A 22,089-nucleotide genomic window follows, 5' to 3' on the forward strand; every position below is an offset into this window, starting at 1 on the left:
AAGAAACAGGTTCCATTAAAACCACAGTATATAGAAAAGACACTGATAGGAATACTTTTTTGGATTTTTCAAGTAACCATCCGAATCCTCTGAAGCGAAGTTTACCCACTTCTCAGTTTTTTCGTTATCGTCGGTTATGTTCCGACATGGAAGATTACAAAATAAAATGCAAACAACTATACTTTCGGTTAAAAAGCAGAGGATATCCTACTGGTGTTCTGAAAAAAGCATACAAAAGGGCGAAGTTCATCAATAGAGACCTTCTTTTCCTACCACGTGAATCTGAATCTAGTGATAATATTGTCACATGCATTTTAGAATATTCTCCCAACATCAACATCATTTCCAAGATACTCAGACGTCACTGGACTATAATGGATTTTCATCCCTCATTGAGAGACATTCATTTCAGAATAGCGTACTCACGCCAGAAAAACTTTAAAGAACTTTTAAGTCCATCTGACATAAGAGATCCTTGTCTACCCGCCACACTCTCAACTGGTCATTTTAAATGTGGTAAATGTTCCATTTGCACCATTACTAAAGAACTGTCCAACGCCTTCATTCATCCATCCACCAATCAGAGTTTTTATCTGAAACATAGAACGTCCTGTACATCCACTTTTGTGGTTTATGTGTTCATGTGTTCTTGCCCTTTAATCTATGTGGGTCAGACATAGACACTCGCCCTTTTAAAACTCGAGCCATTGAACATAAGAGTTGTCTGAAGAACAATAGACTACAGGCACCTATGGTCACACATTGTTTGGAATTTAATCATCAGTTTACAGACTTAAAATGTTGTGTGATTGACCATATTCAGGAGGACGTTCCGGACAGACAGCAGCGTTTACTAAGAGCGGAACAACAATGGATCCATAGACTGAAGAGTGAAGACCCGGATGGATTAAATTCGAGACTGGAATGGAGTGCGTTCTACTGATTATTCTCTACTTTCATGTATATACTCATTTTTATTTTTCTGTATCCCCTGACATAAAACTTTAAATTATTTAAATATGCAAGTTTAACACAAAGATTTTCTTCATTTACATACATACAAATTCAAATCAAAGAAAGAAAAAATTTCTTTATCATAATATAATTTGTTCTGTAAGTTCTGGTTTTCTAACAGTAATAACCTTTTGTCTACTGTCACTTCCGGGTTCACTACCCGGTAGTGCTATATAAATCCCAGCTCTGTCATGGCACGGCCATCTTATGATCCTGAGATGCTGTTGTGTCCTATCTTAAGGTATGTCATTAAGGCTTCTTTTAGTTTCTTTGGAAGCTGTGCATTTTTACCAGTTTACTGATTGAATTTTTGTTCTGATTCTGGTTCTTAGTTTTGATCGGATTTCTTTACACCCTGAGGCAGCAGACGAGTGAAACGCTGGCCATCGTCGGTGTACCGATCTACTAATCTAGATAAGTGGATTGTTATCCTCTATCTTTTGCACCGCCGCCCTGCTTTAAGTTCTTCACTACGGGGAGCCGGTCTGGAGGTTTTTTGCCAGTGAGGTGTTACGTCCAACCACCTTGGACCACCATTGTGGTGGTGGAAGGGCTCCTATCTGAGGCTTTTTCCTCCAGTTAACTGTAACTCCCCTTTTGGAACTACAGCAGTGCTGCTTTCTTCTTGTTTGTGACATCTTTTCATTTCAGTGAAAGTGTTTGTTTATAATAGTATTGAGTTTCACTATTCCGAGTTTTTTCTTGCTTGGTCACTATTGGAAACAGGATACTGGACTTGATGGACCATCAGTCTGTCCCAGTATGGAAATTCTTACTGGCACCCTTTATGTGTTCACAACAGACACCCCCCCCCCCCACTAAGGTGCCCAAAGCTCTGATAGTATATCTGTGTGGCCAGTTTAGTATAGATTGTGGCCCCACCTGTGTCCAAATAGCCCAAAAAGATAGACGTAATAAAACCAAAATGTCTAGATAGATATCTTGTGGTTTTGAAAATGGACATTTTCTACACCCGATTTTTGGACGTTTTTCTCAAAACATCCAAAGTAAAACTTAATAATAATAATAATTTTATTCTTATATACCGCCACACCCCATACATCTAGGCAGTTCACATCAAGAACTGTGCAATTAGTGAAAAAAATACAATTAACATAAAAATGTTAAAATCAAATTAAAATATACATATTAAAATATCAATTTACAAATTTACCAAACAGGTCAGTTTTCAACAACTTCCTAAAAGACACATAAGAATAAGCCTGAGAAATAATGGTATATAACCAAAAATTCATTTTGCCTGTCTGAAATACAAATAGTTTATCAAGAAATCTCTTATATCGACAAGATTTTTATGGTTGGATAAACATACAGATGATTTCCTCGAGTGATCCTGTTTGGTTTGTATTATTCAAAATGTGAAGACAGGTAAGTAGGAGCCAGACCAAATAAGGACTTGAAACAAATGCAACCAAACTTAAACAGTATTCTTGCCTCAAAAGGCAACCAATGTAACTGTTGATAAAACAGAGTAACATGGTTGTATTTTTTTCAGGCCAAAAATCAAAAGAACTGCTGTATTCTGAATAAGTTTTAATCTTTTAGGGAGTTTTTTTTTAAATGAGATCCCAAATATATAATATTGCAATAATCAGGAACAGACAGGATGGAAGATTGTACTAATAACCTAAAAGATGCACTGTCAAAATATTTTTTTATTGTTCAAAGCTTCCATAAAACTGAAAAAAAAATTTTAGTCAATGAATCCGTATGGTCAACCAAAGTTAGCTGGTGATCCAAAATAACTCCTAAAATTTTAATGGAGGTGGATATTAAAAAAGGTTGACCATTCAGGTGAAGTACCTTTTCATTGCTGTTATCAGGACTAGCCAGGAAAAATTTAGTTTTTTCAGGGTTAAGTTTAAGTTTGGCCCTGATTGTCCATTGCTCAATGTGAACCAGTATAGATGAAATTTGATTTTTTTATTTCCGCTGAAAAAGATATAAGTGGAAGCACTATAGTAATATCATCTGTATAGATGAAGAACTTAACTTTCAAACGATGCAATAGTTTTCCTAGTGGAGCTAAATAGATGTTAAACAAGGTGGGGAATAGTGGAGAACCTTCTGGTACCCCATACGAATTGCTCCATAAAGATGAATAATTTTCCTCGCTAAACACTTGATAACATCTATTTTGTAAAAAAAAAACCTCAAACCAGTTCCAAACTTTACCCGAGATTCCAATTGAATCCAAGCAGTCCGCTTAGGCGTCAAATGGCCATCTATATCACCTAGGGACCTCAATTTCTCATGTTTTTTAGAACAGTAACTGCAGACATACAGCCTGTTCTAAAGTACTTGAGAAATTGACATCCATGTGCTGGTGATGTCCAAAATGAACATCTATTTTATAAACTGAAACTTCCAAATTTTGAACTGGGCAAATATGAAGGTCTTTTGTAGCAGCTTAGGAACCTCCATATTATAAGTTGGCTACACAGACATCCTTGCAGAGCAGAGTGGAAGCAGTGGACTAAGAACCAGGTGGCATATGTTCAAATCCTACTTGAGCTGTTTGTGATTTTCATTGAACTGTGACTCCTCCAGGGACAGAGAAAAATATATATTGTACCTGAATGTATATTGCTTCAATAGCCATTTGACTTGCATGTTTCTTATACAATCAGGTACAATAGGCATTTTCTTGACCCAAGAGGGGTTATAATCTAAAAAAAAAAATATCACAAACAGCTGAAGTGGAATTTGAACCTGGATCCATTGGCTCTCAGTCCACTGCACTATCCATTAGATCAGTGGTTCCCAACCCTGTCCTGGAGGACCACCAGACCAGTCAGGCTTTCAGGATAGCCCTAATAAATATGCATGAGAGAGATCTGCATATAATGGAGGTGCCAGGCATGCAAATCTGCTGCATGCATATTCATTAGGGCTACCCTGAAAACTCGACTAGCCTGGTGGTCCTCCAGGACAGGGTTGAGAATCACTGCATTAGGCTACTGAACTCTGCATGGAGGTCTATTAAGAAGTTAATTTTTAACAAAATTTTAGTAGCGTAAATGTATATAGTTCCTGAAACTGTCATAGAGCCGGGTTTCCCTTACTGGATTCACATTCGAGGAGAGGGCAGCATAGCTACTACTGAGGAATTAAAGCAGGGGTAGGGAACTCCGGTCCTCGAGAGCCATATTCCAGTTGGGTTTTCAGGATTTCCTCAATGAATATGCATGAGATCTATTTGCATGCACTGCATATTCATTGGGGAAATCCTGGAAACCCGACTGGAATACGGCTCTCGAGGACCAGAATTCCCTACCCCTGGATTAAAGAGATGACTTGGCATAATCTCTCCAGTCAGTGGTGTAGCAAGGGTGAGAGGTGCACGGGGCGGGTGAGAGGTGCATGGGGCGGAGGCAACCCTCCCCCGCCCTCTTCTCTGCTTCCACCCCATATGCTTTTTCCCTCCTACCATATGCGCACCCCTTCCATTCCCCTCTCTTTTACCTTCACGGCGCGAACAGCAACCCCAACCTGCTGCTCATGCAAATGTTGGCTCTTCCTCTGTTGTCACTTCCTAGGCACGGGACCAGAAGTGACGTCAGAGGAAGAGCCAACACTGGTGCAAGCAGTAATATCATTTATAAAAATGTTATAAAGAACAGGCCCAAGAACAGAATCTTGAGGCAAACCACTTGTAACATCCTTTCCTCAGAGTGATCTCCATTGATTACTACCCTCTGTCATCTTCCACTCAACCAGTTCTTGACCCAGCCCAGTACTTTGGGACCCATCCCGAGGGCACTTAGTTTATTTAATAGATTTCTATATGGAACATTGTCAAAGGTTTTGCTAAAATCTAAATATAATACAACTAGCGCACATCCTCTATCCAATTCTCTGGTAACCCAGTCAAAGAAATTGATCAGATTTGTCTGACAAGACCTACTTCTAGTGAATCCATGTTGCCTCCGGTCCTGTAATCCACAGGAATCCAGAAACTTCACCATTCTCTGTTTTAAAGGTGTTTCCATTAATTTGCTTACCTACTTCTTCCTTACTTCCACTGTTGTGGAGAGAGACCACATCCGCCCTTCTCCAGTCCTCTGGTACCACTCCCGACTCTAGAGACTCATTGAAAAGGTCAGTCAGCGGAGCCACCAGAACTTCCCTAAGTTCCTTCAGCACCCTCAGATGTACACCATCTGGTCCCATCGCTTTGTCTATTTTTATTTTAGCTAGCACCCCACGAACACAACCCTCTGAAAATCGATCAGGGTCTATTACTCCTCCATCCCTATTCCCGTTTGTCTTCTGCGGTCACGCTCCCAGCACTTCAGCTGTGAATACAGAACAGAAATATTTGTTAAGCAATTCAGCCTTTTCTTTATCAGTTTCTACATATTTCGCCCCTTCACCTTTGAGCCTCACAATGCCACTTTTGCACTTCTTCCTATCACTACTACATCTAAAAAAATGTAGTTTCCCCATTTTACCGTGTCAGCTATTTTTTCTTCCATTTTTTCTTCTTTGCTTTCCTGACTAAACAACCAGCCTCTCAACTTTTCCAGATATTTTTGCCTGTCTTCCTCTTTCTGTGATCTTTTGTAGTTTATGAAAGCTAACCTCTTATTCCTTCCTTCTCAGCTACTACTTTTGAGAACCAAAGCAGCCTTCTTTTCCTCTTACTTTTACTTACTTGCCTCACAAAAAAATGTTTGTTGCTCTTACAGTTACTCCTTTCAGTTTTGCCCATTGCATTTCCACTCCTTCCAGATGTTCCCATCCAGACAATTCCTTGATATAATCCCCCATCCAAACAAAGTTCATTATTTTAAAGTCTAGAGCCTTTGCTTTTGAATAAGCCCTAAACCGTACCATGCAGTGATCACTGGATGCCAGATGATTACCCACTGTAACATCAGAAACACTTTCCTAGTTTGTAAGCACTAAGTCCAGTATGACCCCCTTCCCACATGGATTCCATTACCAACTGCTGGAACAGTTCTCCTTGTAGAGAATCCAGGATCTCCCTACTTCTAGAAAACCCCACAATAGGGATACCCCAATTAACATCCGACATGTTAAAATCGCCAATTAGTAAAACTTCCCCTTTATTTAGATATTCTAAATGTCTACTATTAAATCTCTGTCCACAAAGAATTTCTTTCTACTGATTTCCTATATTTTGCTGTGCAAAAACCCTTATCAGTTTTAAAAATTCAAATATCCAAAAAATCAATTTCCCTCCTGTGGTAGGTCGTGGTAAACTGCAAACAGTGACTAGCGAAACATGTCGGATTAATGAACTCCTGACTGGGCGCTTCAAGTCTTAAAAGCTAAGGGGCTCATAATTGAAATTTAAATATGCAAAAAAAAACCCACCTAAACTGGCACCTAAACTGGATGACCTTAAAGACAGGTTGACCAAGTGCTGATAATCGAAATGGGCTTTAGACATATCTAAAGGCATCTTAGGCCTTTTGACTGCCGCTGTGTGTCCAAAGCAAAAAGATGCATTTTTGGAGGAGTGGTTACGACGGGAGGTGGGCGGGATGTGTGCCGATCAAACTTAGTCATCCTGCAGTGATAATCAAAAGCTTGACGAGACTGCCTAGATGGATTTTACATTGGTGACTTAGGTGATCTAAAAACAGGTATAAGTGCCTAGAAGGTATCCAAAGTGACCAGCTAACTACTGTACAAAATACAGACCCCCCCAAAAAAAAAAAATCAGAATAAAAACATACATACCTGCCTCCAGAACATCAGCATCTGGCATAGCAAAACCTAGTAGAACTGCACAGAGGTCATTTAAGTAGTCTAGGGGGTGGGCTAGTGAACCATAGAGAGGAGGTCCCAGGCCCATAAGCCACTCTAACCACTGCATTTATGGTGGAATATGTGCACCCACCAAAACCCTACAGTACTGCCAGATAGGTGCCACCTGCAGACATAAGGGTGGTACACAGATGGGCATAAGTTGTGTGTGGGGGGGCTTACCATGAACTGCAAGGGAGTTGTGGTGAGATGTTTACATGGCATCCTTTTGTGAAGTTCACAGCAGTGCCCTGTAAGATGCTCTACTACTCTGTTGCCATGTCTGGATGGCCAGTCCATCACTTTGCTGGCCCCTACCACATCCAATATTCTGATCCACTCCCTTATTTCTAAAATTGATTATTGTAATTCTCTATATAAAGGGTTAAGTCAAAAGGATATTAGACATCTCCAATTGATCCAGAATATAGCTGTTAAATTACAAATTGAAAAAAATATGATTACGTTTCTCCCTTGCTCAAGAAGGTGCATTGGTTTCCCATCGCTCATCGAATTACGTACAAAATGCTCTTCTTACTTTCAAATCTCTACTATTAATAGACTCTTGATTCCATATGAGCCTTCTAGAACTCTAAGATCTGCTTTGCAACATACTCTTCATGTTCCCTCATTAAAAATTATTGGGACATGCCTCATTTTCATTTTTTCTGTCAGCTCCTACTATTTGGAATTCCCTTCCATTACACATTAGAGCAGAACAAAATTTAGATAAATTAATAAGGGCAATTTAAAATGTTTTCTTTTTAAAGATGCTTATGAGTAATTCACCATTTGGATATTTTATTATTTTTAACTTACCCACCTCCTCTCCTTGATGTTATTTCCTTTTTTGTTCTCTTTTCTTTAATTAATGGAGTTCTCCCCCAAGTTTCCAAGTTTATTGGTTTTTAATATCCCGACCATCAAACAATTGTCTGGCCGGTTTACAATAAAATTATAAAAAAAAGCGTTAAATGTAGCAGTATGTGCAAAAAGATGTCTTAAGTTAAACATAAATGACAAAGACTTGACGAACTGGAGTGTGAGGGCAGTAAATGTGGAAGGGGAAAAAGTTACATTGTATAGATGAAAAGGAGAGAGTGGGGGGGGAGGATTGAACAAAAGGGAGGGGAACATTAAGATAATGGAAGTTTGCTGGCCAAAGGAAGAGAGAGAAGATGCTTTTAGGTTTGATTAAAAGCATCTCGAAATAAGAAAGTCTTTAGATTGATCTTGAATTTGACTAGTTGTTGTTCCTCTTGTTTTATATCCCATCTTATGTTATGTTAGTAGATTTGTACTAAGTCATGTTTGTTTTAATATTAATTCCCCCATTTATTTTAATGTATAACGCTTTGAATTCTATGTTTAGCATTTAATCAAAATTTTAATAAACTATGAAAAGATCTTTTTCTAGGCATTTGGGACTTGGGTTAATTTTTGGTCAAGAATGCGGCATAATGATAGGCGACTTGGCAGTTTGGAGAATCAAACGGTAATTTTTTGAGAATGGACTTTGGATGCTGCTGACTTTGGGCGACTAGCGTTCTAGGCCCATAAAGGACAGACTTTTTTCTATTATTATTATTATGCCCCTCCACCTGTTTGTTTATTACAAATATAAATGTTATAAGAATAAGAAAGTGGTAATGATAGAAGGAACCATAAACCAATCACTGCCACAAGTGAAAATTGAATCTAAAATAAAAAAAAAAAAGAGACCAGTGATGATTGGATACTTAAAGCTCTAGGGCTATGAGAGTAATCGAGCCCTGAGTGATATCGCTGAGGTCCTGGGGAATTGTGATTTGAAAGCTTTTACAGTGGAATGAGTATCTGACACAATATGTCATTGATCACATTGCCATTAGTCGTGCCATTTTCACCAAAACCCCACTACCTTGCAGGAAAAACCCATAGGCACCAGAACCAGATGTGATGACATCGTTCCTCCCTCTCCCATGAAAGATGCACAAAGGTTACTAGTGCATTACATAACAGTGCATATTTGATCCTGTTTACCCATCACCCGTATACTGTGTCTAAAGCTCCCTGTTCTCTTCCCACATTGCTTAATAACTTTTGTTCACATTAGCCTCTCCACCCTCATGATGTCCTACAAATGCCAAGGATGTATATTTCATAAACAAGCCTTTCTTAGGCTGTTTCTTATCTGGCCACAGGGCAATCAAACTGTAAGCAATTTAATCAACATAACATTTCATTCTCAGGGACAACCAAGCTGTAAGCATAACATTTATTCCATAGCAAAGCTCTGCCCTTATGGCTTATTTCACAGTGTATATTTTATAATCTTCATATATATTTTCTGAGGGGCCCTGATCCTCACATACCGAGTCTTTTACTAAGATGCGGTAGACAGTTTAGTGCGTGCTAAATGCACGTGTTAGCATGCACTAATTTGGCTAGTGTGCCTTAGCAAAAGGACCCCATAGGTCCTATTGGGCTCATCAGATACATGCTAGAAATATCTGCACAAATAGGTGTAAGTAGGCACAAACACTTCCTGTCTAAATTTTCAAAAGAAAAATCTTTCCCTGTGAAAACGGGTGCAAAGTCCGTGTTAGGCACACAGTCCAAAACTGTCCCCTGAATAGAATAATGGTGAATTCTCTCATAGATATCTAGGATCCATCAGTTTAGATGGCATTGTGTTTTAAATTTACATTAGGTTATGAACATAAGAATTGCCACTGCTGGGTCAGACCAGTGGTCCATCGTGCCCAGCAGTCCGCTCATGTGGCGGCCCTTAGGTCAAAGACCAGTGCCCTAACTGAGACTAGCCTTACCTACGTACATTCTGGTTCAACAGGAACTCTGGAGGGTGTTTTTCCCTTTAACACCCTACGGAAGAGCGTTCCAGTTTTCTGCCACTCTCTGAGTGAAGAACTTCCTTATATTTGTACGGAATCTATCCCCTTTTAGCTTTAGAGAGTGCCCTCTCATTCTCTCTACCTTGGAGAGGGTGAATAACCTGTCTTTATCTACCAAGTCTATTCCCTTCATTATCTTGAATGTTTCGATCATGTCCCCTCTCAGCCTCCTCTTTTCAAGGGAGAAGAGGTCCAGTTTCTCTAATCTTTCACTGTACAGCAACTCCTCCAGCCCCTAGATATTAATATTATATTTTAGACATCATACTAAATTAAAGTTCACGTTTTCCTGGATGTGGCAAAATCTTCCTAGAAATATTATAGACAGTTTTTTGTTGATGAGGCCTAGTGTCCTCGTCCTGGGAGGTTTATTCTTCTTGAAGTTTCCTTGCAAATCTGTCATATCAATTGCAAGTGTGTATTTTGTTTTTCCAGCCCTCTCAGCTGACTTTATTCCCGAGTAATAAAATAGTTTCAGCTGGACAGGAACCAGTGTCTGCTGCAGTGGAGTTATAGCTGATGGATTAGCTCTCAATTGCAGATAATATTGGCAGGTTCTAGCTTTTTCTTTTCATGAAATATTTTTGTTCCTAAGTTCTCATTTGATCGCTTGCTCTCCTTAAAATTGTGAACTTGTAAATGGCAACCTAATTTATTTCTTTAATTTTGTTTTTCCTTGACCTGGTTAATTCTAAGTTTAGGGATAATTCTGTATGGTTTTTCTGTACAAGTTTCTTATGCTTGAATTGCAATCTAATAATTTTAATAAATATAAAAATTGTTAAAAATGACTAAGGGTAAAAAAAATTGTTCCTAATTTCTAGGGATGTCTCTTCAACAGCACTGGAATTTCTACCAAGTCATGGACTGGAAGCTATTGAAGTACTAGTTGCTCATTCATCCTATTCTCTGAAGAAACTACCACCACTGGACAAATTTGTTAAACTACGGGACGCTAGTTTAACTTACCCCAGCCATTGCTGTGCTTTTGCAAATGTACAAAAAAAAGAGTAAGTGCTATTTTTATTTTATATTGGTTTAGAAATTTCATATTTTCAACTGAATTTGATCTAGTTCAGATGGAGGGACATTTTCAATAGGACGTCTGAATTTGGACATTTTGGGAAAAATGTCCAAAATTCCAGTAGAGAAAATGACCATTTTCAAAATCTTTTATTTCCAAAAATGACCATTTCTAGCTGTGATCACCCTTAGTGCATCTATCTTGACCATTTTTTTTTTGTTTTTTTTGGGGGGGAAATGCACACAAACAAGCCATTGGGATGTACAAGCAGCCAGCATTCTTAGCAAACTGACCATAGATATCTGAGCATAGCAGAGGGGCAGCCTAGGGGGTACTGCATTGAACATCATATTAAGATGTCCCAGGTATACATCTCTATTTTGTAGTCAAACCAGGTATACATCTCACCATAACCTGCTTATATTATATGGTGAGCCCTTTAAAACCAACCCCAAATTTACTTTACCCACCTGTACACCACCACGATAGCCCTTATGCCTGCAGGTGCTTTCTTTATGCAGTTACGGTGGGTTTTGGAGGGCTCTCCATACAATATAAACAAGTCTGTCCAATACTGGCCTTAGTTCTTTAATTTATACCATTTGTTTTCTAAGCACAAGACAGTAGAATCATCCACAGGATCCAAGACCCCCAAGGGATCCACCAATTCAGCACAAATCCCCTGATTTCCCGCTCTGGGAGGTGCTGTATCTACAAATAATGGATCAGTAAGGGAAACATCCAGGTCCTCCAGATCAGGATCAGGCAGTGCAAAAGCTGGAGCAGGCTGAGGCGAGGAAGTGCCCAAAGGCACCACACCACTAAGATGCCATGGATGCAGTTTGAGACTGTTCAGGGGGAGAACACTAGGTCTGAAACTCTGACCACAAAAATTTCATGAACTTAGAGAAAATGTCCAGTTCCCTGGGGCAAAAAAGTCACCCTTAGATAACTTGCAGTTGCATTTCTTGGGCTGCTGAGTATCCACAGGCTGGCTGACACAACTATCAGATGCACCGAGCCCCAAAAATAATGATAGCCACCCCACCTGACTAACTGATCATTTCAGCACTTGTTACAGCGGGGGAGAAATTAAGTTGGGCACCACAGCTTTCCCAGCTGTGCTACATGGCACAAGGACACTCTAAAAGCACTAAATTTGTGCACTTTTGGCATGATTTTACATGAGGAGAGCCTAAGGCCTCCATCACAGCAGTTTTCCTGGCCAAAATCAAAGTTTTGAGAAAGCAAGAAAGTGAAGAAAAAAAAGATCACTAAGAATCCAAGATGGCCGCTGGCACAAAATTTGCACCAAAATCACGTTATTTTTTAACACTTCAAAAACTTCAAAACTGGTGATTTTAGGATTTTTGAGGGGAAACACAGGGGAACAAATCAGAAACCTCCAAAACAACACTTTCTCAATCTCCCCCGATGTCTCTCACAGGATGTCAGCCTTTATTCACTGTGACCTGTTTTAAGGATCAGTGCTGGAACCTGCTTACAACTCTCTCACAGTAACTGGATGCTTAAAATCACTGCCACAATGCTGGGAATGCTTCACAAAGCTGATCACGGGCTGCCAGTTAGACTCCAATGTCTGACTACACCTACAGCCCTGCAAACGCACGATGGGCAGAGGCACGACGACGCAGTTTGCACATAAGAAGTGCCTCTGCTGAGTCAGACCAGAAGTCCATCATGCCCAACAGGTCCAGGACCTGTGTAGTAGTCCTCTATCTATACCCCTCTATCCCCTTTTCCTTCAGAAAATTATCTGTCCTATCACGCCATCTGGAAGCTCATTCCAGGTTCCTAAGGGCACCTAACAACCTGCGCTCAACCCCTGATTAACAGGTGAGACCACCTCAGGGACAGCCCTAAGTTCTAGAGGAAACTATGCAGGCTGGCTAACAGGTACCTAGTGGGACTGACCTGTCAGCTACAAACTAGCCTGTGAAAGTTCAAGCAGGCAGAGCTTCAAAAACACTCCAAGCACTGAAATACCTGAAAAGGGGACAAAATTTCATTGAATTAAAAACAATAAAATGGGGAGAGCAGAACCCACACCTGTGCAGCCATGTGTGCAGAAGGAAAGAACTGTAGATGGAGCTAAACAGCTCAATGAAGTACTATAGAGGCAGAGTGAAAAATCCAGAGTGCATTCCTTCTGCACCATATAGCTAAAGGAAAATAACCCATCTAGAATGTCTCACCTATTGCACTGGAAAGACCATTAGGAATTATCAAATGAATGGAAAACAAAGATAAAAATGTTACAATGCCTTGTACCATGCTCACCTTGAATACTGTGTGCAATTCTGGTCGCTGTATCTCAAAAATTAGAAACGGTACAAAGATAGGTGATGAAAATGATAGGAGGGATAGGACGACATCCCTATGAGGAAAGACTAAAGTAGCTAGGGCTTTTCAGCTTGGAGAAGAGACGGCTCAGGGGTGATACGATAGAGCTCTTTAAAATGCTGCGTGGCATGGAAAGGGAAGCATAACATAATAAACAATTTCTGTACTGCCATAACCAGTAAGTTCTATGCGGTTAACAAAGTTAATAATAAATAAAAATTGTGTTGTAACTAATCACTGAATAGAAAACAAGTGTGTCTTCAATTGCTTTCTAAAAAGTTGATATGATATATAACTCTGAAGCAAAAGCTTTAAGTCCCTATCCCAAAGGGCTTCCTGAAAAGAAAGAAGACGTTGGTGATATTTTTAAAAGTGACAACCTTTTACTGAAGGAAAATTAAAAAGGCTGTGAGAACTCCGTGGACTGCAAAGAAAACCAAATTTAAATTTTGGCACGGAATTCAATTGGGAGCCAATGTAATTGTCGGTAAAAAGGAGCAACATAGCCAAATTTTTTCAGTCCTAAAATCAGACGAAGCACAGCATTCTGAAGAATTCGTAATCTATACAGGTTTTTTGTATCCCTGTTAAATGGATTATGTTGCAATAATCTAACTGGTTTAACACCAATGACTGAACCAGTAATCTGGACGATGAAGTTTCAAAGTAAGATCTTATGCTACATAACTTCTACAATGTGTAAAACCCCTTTAGAAACATAGAAACATAGAAGATGACGGCAGAAAAGGGCTACAGCCCATCAAGTCTGCCCACTCTGCTTACCCACCCCCTGTCTATGCCCTAATGACCCAATTTCCTTATCTTGACCCTCGTAGGGATCCCACATGGGTATCCCATTTATTCTTAAAGTCTGGCACGCTGTCTGCCTCGATCACCTGCACTGGAAGCTTGTTCCAATGATCAACCACTCTCTCTGTGAAGAAATACTTTCTGGTGTCACCATGAAATTTTCCGCCCCTGAGTTTGAGCGGGTGCCCTCTTGTGGCCGAGGGTCCCTTGAGAAAGAAAATATCATCTTCCACTTCGACACGTCCCGTGAGGTACTTAAATGTTTCGATCATGTCTCCCCTCTCCCTACGTTCCTCAAGAGTGTAGAGCTGCAATTTGTTCAGTCTCTCTTCGTACGAGAGACCCTTGAGCCCCGAGATCATCCTGGTGGCCGTCCATTGAACCGATTCAATTCTGCGCACATCTTTACTGTAATGTGGCCTCCAGAATTGCACACAGTACTCCAGATGAGGTCTCACCATGGCCCTATACAACGGCATTATGACTTCAGGCTTTCGGCTGACGAAACTTCTATTGATACAACCCAATATTTGCCTTGCCTTAGATGAAGCCTTCTCCACTTGATTGGCAGTTTTCATGTCTGCACTGATGATTACTCCTAAATCTCGTTCTGCTGAAGTCCTAGTTAAAGTTTCTCCGTTCAAGAAGTACGTCCTGCATGGATTTCCGCTTCCGAGGTGCATGACCTTACATTTCTTAGCATTGAAGCCTAGCTGCCAGGTTGAGGACCAACTTTCCAATGTAAGCAGGTCCTGCGCCATATAATTCTGTAAACTGCATTCACTTACTATATTACATAGTTTGGCGTCATCGGCGAATAGTGTTATTTTACCTTGAAGCCCTCGAGTCAGATCCCCTATGAATATGTTTTTCCGCACAGGTAGTTGTGAATTGCTTGTTTACTCTGTCCAAAAATACTAGAACTAGGGGGCATGTGATGAAGCTACTAGGTAGTAGAATTAAAACAAACCAGAGAAAATATTTATTCACACAATGTGTAATTAAACTCTGAAATTCATTGCTGGAAAATATTGTAAAATCAGTTAGCTGGGTTTAAAAAAGAATTGGAGGTGGTTTAATTCTGACCTCCAAACAAACAGTCCAGAATTAAACTAAGTACAGAAAATAGCTATATGTGTAGACTGTAGTGGTGACTTCATTTTAGATATAGACAGATAGACAGCTATAAAATATTTATTTTTTTCAATACCACATATCCAAATAATATTAGGTGTTAAGTGGAGAAGAAATTTTTAAAATAAAATAAATACTAATTATTTAAATACCATGACTAGAATTTTTTTTTTAAATGCCATCACTGCCAGTTTTAAAAGTTGATCAGATTTTTTTTTTTTTTCAGTGACAAGAATTTTTCATGGTCCAAGCATATTTCAAGTTACTCTTCAATCTGTGATGACAATGATTTCCTTATGGACTACGAGAACATCTGTCAAAATTTCAAATGCCATCCAGAACCAGATGACTTTAATCCATGTGAAGACATCATGGGCTATGACTTTCTTCGTGTAATGATTTGGTTTATTAGTATTCTTGCTATTGCAGGAAATGCCACTGTGCTATTTGTTTTGTTAACTAGTCATTATAAACTCACTGTTCCACGTTTTCTCATGTGCAATCTTTCCTTTGCAGATTTTTGCATGGGACTTTATTTGCTGCTTATTGCTTCAGTAGATGCCAAAACTAAGAGTCAGTATTATAATCATGCAATAGACTGGCAAACAGGTAGTGGCTGTAGTGTTGCTGGGTTTCTCACTATCTTTTCAAGTGAACTTTCAGTTTATACACTAACTGTGATTACACTAGAAAGATGGTACACTATCACCTATGCAATGCAGTTGGATCGAAAGCTTCTTTTAAGACATGCTTTGTCAATTATGCTCATGGGCTGGTTATTCTCTCTCTTAATAGCACTGCTGCCGCTTATAGGTGTTAGCAGTTATATAAAGGTCAGTATTTGTCTGCCCATGGACATAGAAACATCTGTGTCACAAACTTATATACTGTTTATTTTAGTACTAAATGTTGTGGCATTTGTCGCCATTTGTGCCTGTTACATTAAAATATATGCAACCATTAAAAATCCAGAGTTCACACCTGCAAGCAAAGATACTACTATAGCCAAAAAAATGGCAGTATTGATCTTTACAGACTTCACCTGTATGGCTCCCATATCATTTTTTGCCATATCAGCTGCATTCAAAATTCCTCTCATCTCTGTAAGAAACTGCAAAATCTTACTTGTTCTATTTTATCCAGTAAACTCTTGTGCCAATCCATTTCTGTATGCAATTTTCACAAAAGCATTTCGAAGAGATTTCTTTCTATTGATGAGCAAGTTTGGATACTGTAAGACTCAGGCAGAGTTTTACAGAGTAAACAACCTCTCTCACTGTACTTCTAATTGTAAATCTGAAAGCTCATCCACCGTTCAAAATAAATCTTCTCGAGCAGAGCTTAATCTGACAACTATTGATTGTCAGTATTCAGCTGTAAAGGACAAAACTGGTCACTAAAACAGCTGGTTGTAATGTTTAATTCTAACACTGTATGAAGGAAACAGCACCTTAACTACTTAACCCAGGGATTTAATATTAAAATAAAATATTTGAGAAATGTGCTGAAACAAAAGTTCCAGAGATATAAACAGAACCTTTATGTGCTGTCAGAAAGAAACTGTGATGTTGCACATACTACTTTATGAGCAGGAGAGGTTTACAAATTAAAGGTTTCATTTCACCATTTATGGACAAAGTGGTCTCTGTAACATGTCTTGTTGCATTTTAGTCATGTGGAGTAAAATCTTCATTCACAATTAGTGAACGTTAAACTTTTTAATAGGCAACAAATGTGTGATGTACTTTGTTTTCAGCTTACTTGTGTCTATTTTTCTATTTTTTTGTACTAGTGATGTGCTTTATTTGTGGCTATGGATAAAGTCTAATTAAAAACTGTAAAAATTCAAAAAGAAGTAATATTATACATGTAGTGTGTATAGACATATTACCATGTTACACATCTAGCAAAGCGACCCATGTTTTCAAATTCAAGAATAAATTTGTAATAGATATTTAATTGACAATTAATATATTACAAATGAAAACTAGGTAAATAATAAAACCCAAAATACTCAAACTACTCATTATGGTGGCAATTGTATAAAGAGGAGCCTAGTTGTTGACCTGGTACAGCACCTAGATTCCATTAAAGAATACTAACTAGACCAGACATGGGCAACTCCGGTCCTTGAGGGCCAGAATCCAATCGGGTTTTCAGGATTTCCCCAATGAATATGCATTGAAAGCAGTGCATGCAAATAGATATCATGCATATTTATTGGGGAAATCCTGAAAACCTGATTGGATTCTGGCTCTCGAGGACCAGAGTTGCCCATGTCTGAATTAAACTAAGCCTGTATTGGTGCACCTAAACACAGGCATATCCATATATACCAGGTTAATGACAGGCATAAATGGTGGCCTATGTGTGGCAAGCAATATGCGTAATGAAGTAGTATATATGTTGAACACACATGTGGAAGACATATCAATGTCCCACCTATGCTCTGCCCATAAGTATGCTCCACTTGCATTTATGTTATAGCAAGTACTTGAGCCCTTACAGAATTGCACCTAAGCCACTTATTAATGCAAATGCAAATTAACCCTGCATTTATGCACAGAATGTGTGTGTAAGTGCGGGCAGTTATAGGATTGCCCTTTATAAGGATAATTTTCTAACAGGCTGCCAAACTTGTGCAGCAAGTATGCACTCAAGTTATACTTGATGATGTATTTAAAATGAATAAAGAATTAAAAAAAAAAATGTGCATACTTCACTTTGAAAAATTATTCCATGGAAAGTATACATAAATTTTCCAATTTGTTGTACATGCATCTTTTCTAACAGGTGTTGTCAATACTAATCCCTCTCCAAATAATGCTTCTGCTCATTTCAAGTAAACCTATGTACATATATAGGTTATATATGCATTGGTTTACTTTACATACATATTAGAGTAATCTAGGGGTAGGGAATGAAAGCCGCAAGCCAGTTGGGTTTTCAGGATTTCCCCAATGAATATGCATACAAATGCATGAGTGAGTTGCCGTCGGTGTCTCATTGGGAACAGGTTGGTCATTCAGTGGAGGATTTCAGATTTGTGATTTTGTTGCAAGTGGAATTACAATATGGAAGGGATGTGTCTGTGATATTACATAGAAAAGAGCAAAGATTGATTTACCAATGGGCTACGATAGAACCTGGGAGCCTGAACAAAGAGGTGGAATGGTATCAGCTGTGAGCAATTACCTATTGGGTTTATATCTGGAATGGAAGGTTAGTGTTGAGTGAGGTCATTCAGTCTTCGCCGTGTGGTGAAGCAGGACAGAGGGATCCTGGTTTGGTATGCTCACTTGTGGTCGTGTGATATAAATTATGATGCTAATGGAAGTAAGGAGAAATTAGGTTCTTACCTGCTAATTTACTTTCTTTTAGCTTCTCCAGACCAGTAGAGGTTAACTTTACGATTGGGTATATATCTAATCATGACCAGCAGGTGGAGACTGAAAACAAAACTTTGGGACAGTATATCCTAGCCCCTCCTCTCTATTTCCCTCAGTCTGCCGAATAGCCAAGCAGAACCAAGAACTGGAAAACAACAGAGAGAAAAAACAATACTCCGAAAGGAGTAACAAATAACATACCCAAAAATGCTGTTGGAAAATGCAGAGGAGAAATTCCCGAAGGAAGAAGGTCCCCACAGCTCGCCAGCTAAGCCAGCCGAGCCACAGCCGCTGTTCTTCAATTCTCCCCGGCCCTAGAAAAATACTAGAACCCGCAGCAAAAACCAAAAAACTGCCCGCGCAACAGCCCCAACAACAACAACAACAGACAGGGTGGGGACCTCTACTGGTCTGGAGAAGCTAAAAGAAAGTAAATTAGCAGGTAAGAACCTAATTTCTCCTTCTTTAGCACTCTCCAGACCAGTAGAGGTTAACTTTACGATTGGGACGTACCAAAGCAGTCCCTCTCACGGGCGGGACCCCCGAAGGGCCGATACCAGAACACGCTCACCGAACACCGCGTCCCGACGCGCCTGAACATCTACCCGATAATGCCGAACAAATGAATGCAAGGAGGACCAAACCGCAGCCTTACAAATATCCACCGGAGGCACGAGCGACGACTCAGCCCAAGAAGCCGCCTGACCCCTAGTGGAATGAGCCTTGAGAAACTCCGGAACCGGCTTCTTACTCAGAAGATAAGCGGAAGCAATCATCTCCTTGATCCAACGCGCAATAGTAGCCTTAGAAGCGCCAGCCCCCCGACGAGGACCCGCCAGAAGCACAAAGAGATGATCGGAGCTCCGAAAATCCCGGGTCCGCTGCACATAAGCATGGAGGACCCGACCGACATCCAACTTGCGCAGCTGTCGTTGCTCAGAAGAACCCTCCCGACTACCCAAGACCGGGAGGACCACCGATTGATTGACATGAAAAGGAGAAACTACCTTCGGCAGAAAGGAAGGAACAGGCCGCAAAACAACCCGCTCCTTTGAAAACTCCAGGAAGGGAGCCCTACAAGAGAAAGCCTGTAGCTCAGACACCCGTCTAGCGGAAGTAATGGCCACCAAAAAGACCGACTTCAGCGTAAGGTCCTTCAACGAACAGCCATCCAACGGCTCGAAAGGAGGGCGCACTAGAACAGAGAGAACCAGATTGAGATCCCAAGAGGGAATCGAGGGCCTTATGGGAGGCCTGATCAACTTGGCCGCCCTAAGAAAGCGAATCACATCAGGAATGGCTGACAAACGCTGACCTGTCACCAGCCCCCGAAAAGCCGACAGGGCCGCCAGATGAACCCGAAGAGAAGACCAGGCCAGGCCCCTATCCAGGCCATCCTGCAAAAACTCTAGAATGTTAGGCAGAGAAGCGCGAAAGGAGACCACTCCCCGCGCTCGGCACCATTCCTCAAAAAGACGCCAAACCCGTACATAAGCCCGAGAGGTAGAAAGCCTCCGGGACCCCAAAAGTGTAGAGATCACCTTGTCGGAATATCCCTTCTTACTCAGGCGGCCCCTTTCAAGAGCCAAGCCGTAAGACAAAAGGGAGACGGGTCGAACATGGGAATGGGACCCTGCGTCAGAAGATCGCACTCGAGAGGCAGAGGAAGAGGATCCGCCACCAGATGCCTCACCAGATCCGCATACCACGGACGACGAGGCCAATCCGGAGCCACCAAGACCACCAGCCCCGGATGGCGAACAATGCGAAGCAGTACTCTGCCTACTAATGGCCACGGAGGGAACACATACAACAGCCCCTCCGTTGGCCACGGTTGGACCAGAGCATCCAGACCCTCGGCCAGACCGTCCCTGCGACGACTGAAGAAGCGGGGTACTTTGGCGTTGCCACTTGTAGCCATCAGATCCATCAGGGGCTGCCCCCAAGCACGCACTAGCAACTGAAACGCCTCGGCGCCGAGACACCACTCTCCCGGATCCAAGAAGTGACGACTGAGGAAGTCCGCCTGAACGTTTTCTACCCCGGCAATGTGAGAGGCCGAGAGGTCCAGAAGATGCGACTCCGCCCAAACCATGAGCCGAGCCGCCTCCAGCGCCACCAGAGTGCTCTTGGTGCCCCCCTGACGATTGACATAAGCCACCGCCGTGGCATTGTCCGACAGGACTCTGACCGACCTGCCCAACAAAAGGGAGTGGAAAGCCAACAGCGCTAGCCGGACCGCCCTGGTCTCCAACACGTTGATCGACCAGGAGGCCTCCTCCGTGGACCAGGTTCCCTGAGCTGAGTGACCCAGACACTGGGCCCCCCAACCCAGGAGACTCGCATCCGTAAGGAGCACCGTCCACTGCGGAAGATCCAGACCCACCCCCTGAACTAGGTGAGGGGTCCGGAGCCACCAACGCAGACTGCAGCGCGCCAAGCCTCGCAGGGGAACCGGAACATCCATCCCGTGCCTCTGGGGAGACCACCTCCGGAGCAGAGCATACTGGAGAGGACGCATGTGGGCCCGCGCCCACCTCACCACGTCCAGGGACGCCGCCATCGACCCCAGGACCTGGAGGAAATCTCGCGCCCGAGGACACCGGGACGCCAAAAGAAGGCGAATCTGAGACTGCAATTTGCTCACCCGGGCCTCTGGGAGGAAGACCCTCCCCAAGGAGGTGTCGAACAGCACCCCGAGGTACTCCAGACGCTGAGCCGGAACCAACCGACTCTTGGAAAGGTTGACCACCCAGCCCAGCGACCGGAGAAACTCCACCACCCGAGCCGTAACCCGGGAGCTTTCCTGCAACGACTTGGCCCGAATTAACCAGTCGTCCAGGTAGGGGTGTACCAGGATGCCCTCCGACCGCAAGGCTGCCGCGACGACCACCATCACCTTGGTGAACGTCCGGGGAGCCGTGGCCAGCCCAAAGGGAAGCGCACAGAACTGATAGTGCCGACCCAAGATCGCAAAGCGCAGGAAACGCTGATGAGAGGCCCGAATAGGAACATGCAAGTAGGCCTCCGTCAGATCGAGAGAAGTGAGAAACTCCCCCGGCTGAACCGCCAGAATGACCGACCGCAGCGTTTCCATACGGAAAGAGGGAACCTTGAGAGCCCTGTTGACCCCTTTCAAATCGAGGATGGGCCGAAAAGTCCCCTCCTTCTTGGGCACCACAAAGTAAATGGAGTACCTGCCCGTGCCCCACTCCGGGGGGGGCACTGGAACTACTGCCCTGAGATCTAGCAAGCGCTGAAGGGTCTGGCGAAACGCCAGCGTCTTCCCAGGAGTCTGACACGGAGAAGCGAGGAAAAAATCCGGCAGAGAGCGGGCGAACTCCAGGGCATAACCGTCCCGCACCACCTCCAGGACCCACTGATCGGACGTGATCTCGGCCCATTTGGGAAAAAAGTCGCGCAGCCGGGCCCCCACCGGAACCAAGGGGGGCGCCGGCAAGGCGTCATTGTGCAGGACGGGAAGCGGGGGAACCGGCGGAGGGATTCCCTGCCCCCCGACGGGCCCCCCGAAAGGGCTGCATGCGCTGGAAGAACCTACCCCGGGAAAACCCCGGAGACTGGAAAGAAGCAGCCCCACGCCCAGGGCGATACTTGCGAAATTCCCGCAAACGCCCCCGGGCCGCACCACCCCGAGACACCG

General features: G+C 42.2%; 2 protein-coding genes across 3 annotated transcripts in view; one reads left to right on the plus strand and one right to left on the minus strand.

Moving 5' to 3' along the window:
- LOC117357335 (lutropin-choriogonadotropic hormone receptor-like) overlaps positions 1-17,748 on the plus strand; it is a 74,786-nt gene extending 57,038 nt beyond the window's left edge. For both annotated transcript variants that reach the window (XM_033937751.1, XM_033937752.1), the window contains 2 exons: positions 10,532-10,717; positions 15,266-17,748. In XM_033937751.1, the coding sequence (XP_033793642.1) occupies positions 10,532-10,717; positions 15,266-16,439 (1,360 nt within the window). In that variant the 3' untranslated portion in view covers positions 16,440-17,748. The remainder of the gene's footprint in view (positions 1-10,531; positions 10,718-15,265) is intronic.
- GTF2A1L (general transcription factor IIA subunit 1 like) overlaps positions 1-22,089 on the minus strand; it is a 175,061-nt gene that overhangs the window by 18,691 nt on the left and 134,281 nt on the right. The gene's annotated exons all lie outside the window — the stretch shown is intronic.

Source organism: Geotrypetes seraphini, chromosome 3 (assembly GCF_902459505.1).
Source record: "Geotrypetes seraphini chromosome 3, aGeoSer1.1, whole genome shotgun sequence".
Classification (NCBI taxonomy): domain Eukaryota; kingdom Metazoa; phylum Chordata; class Amphibia; order Gymnophiona; family Dermophiidae; genus Geotrypetes; species Geotrypetes seraphini.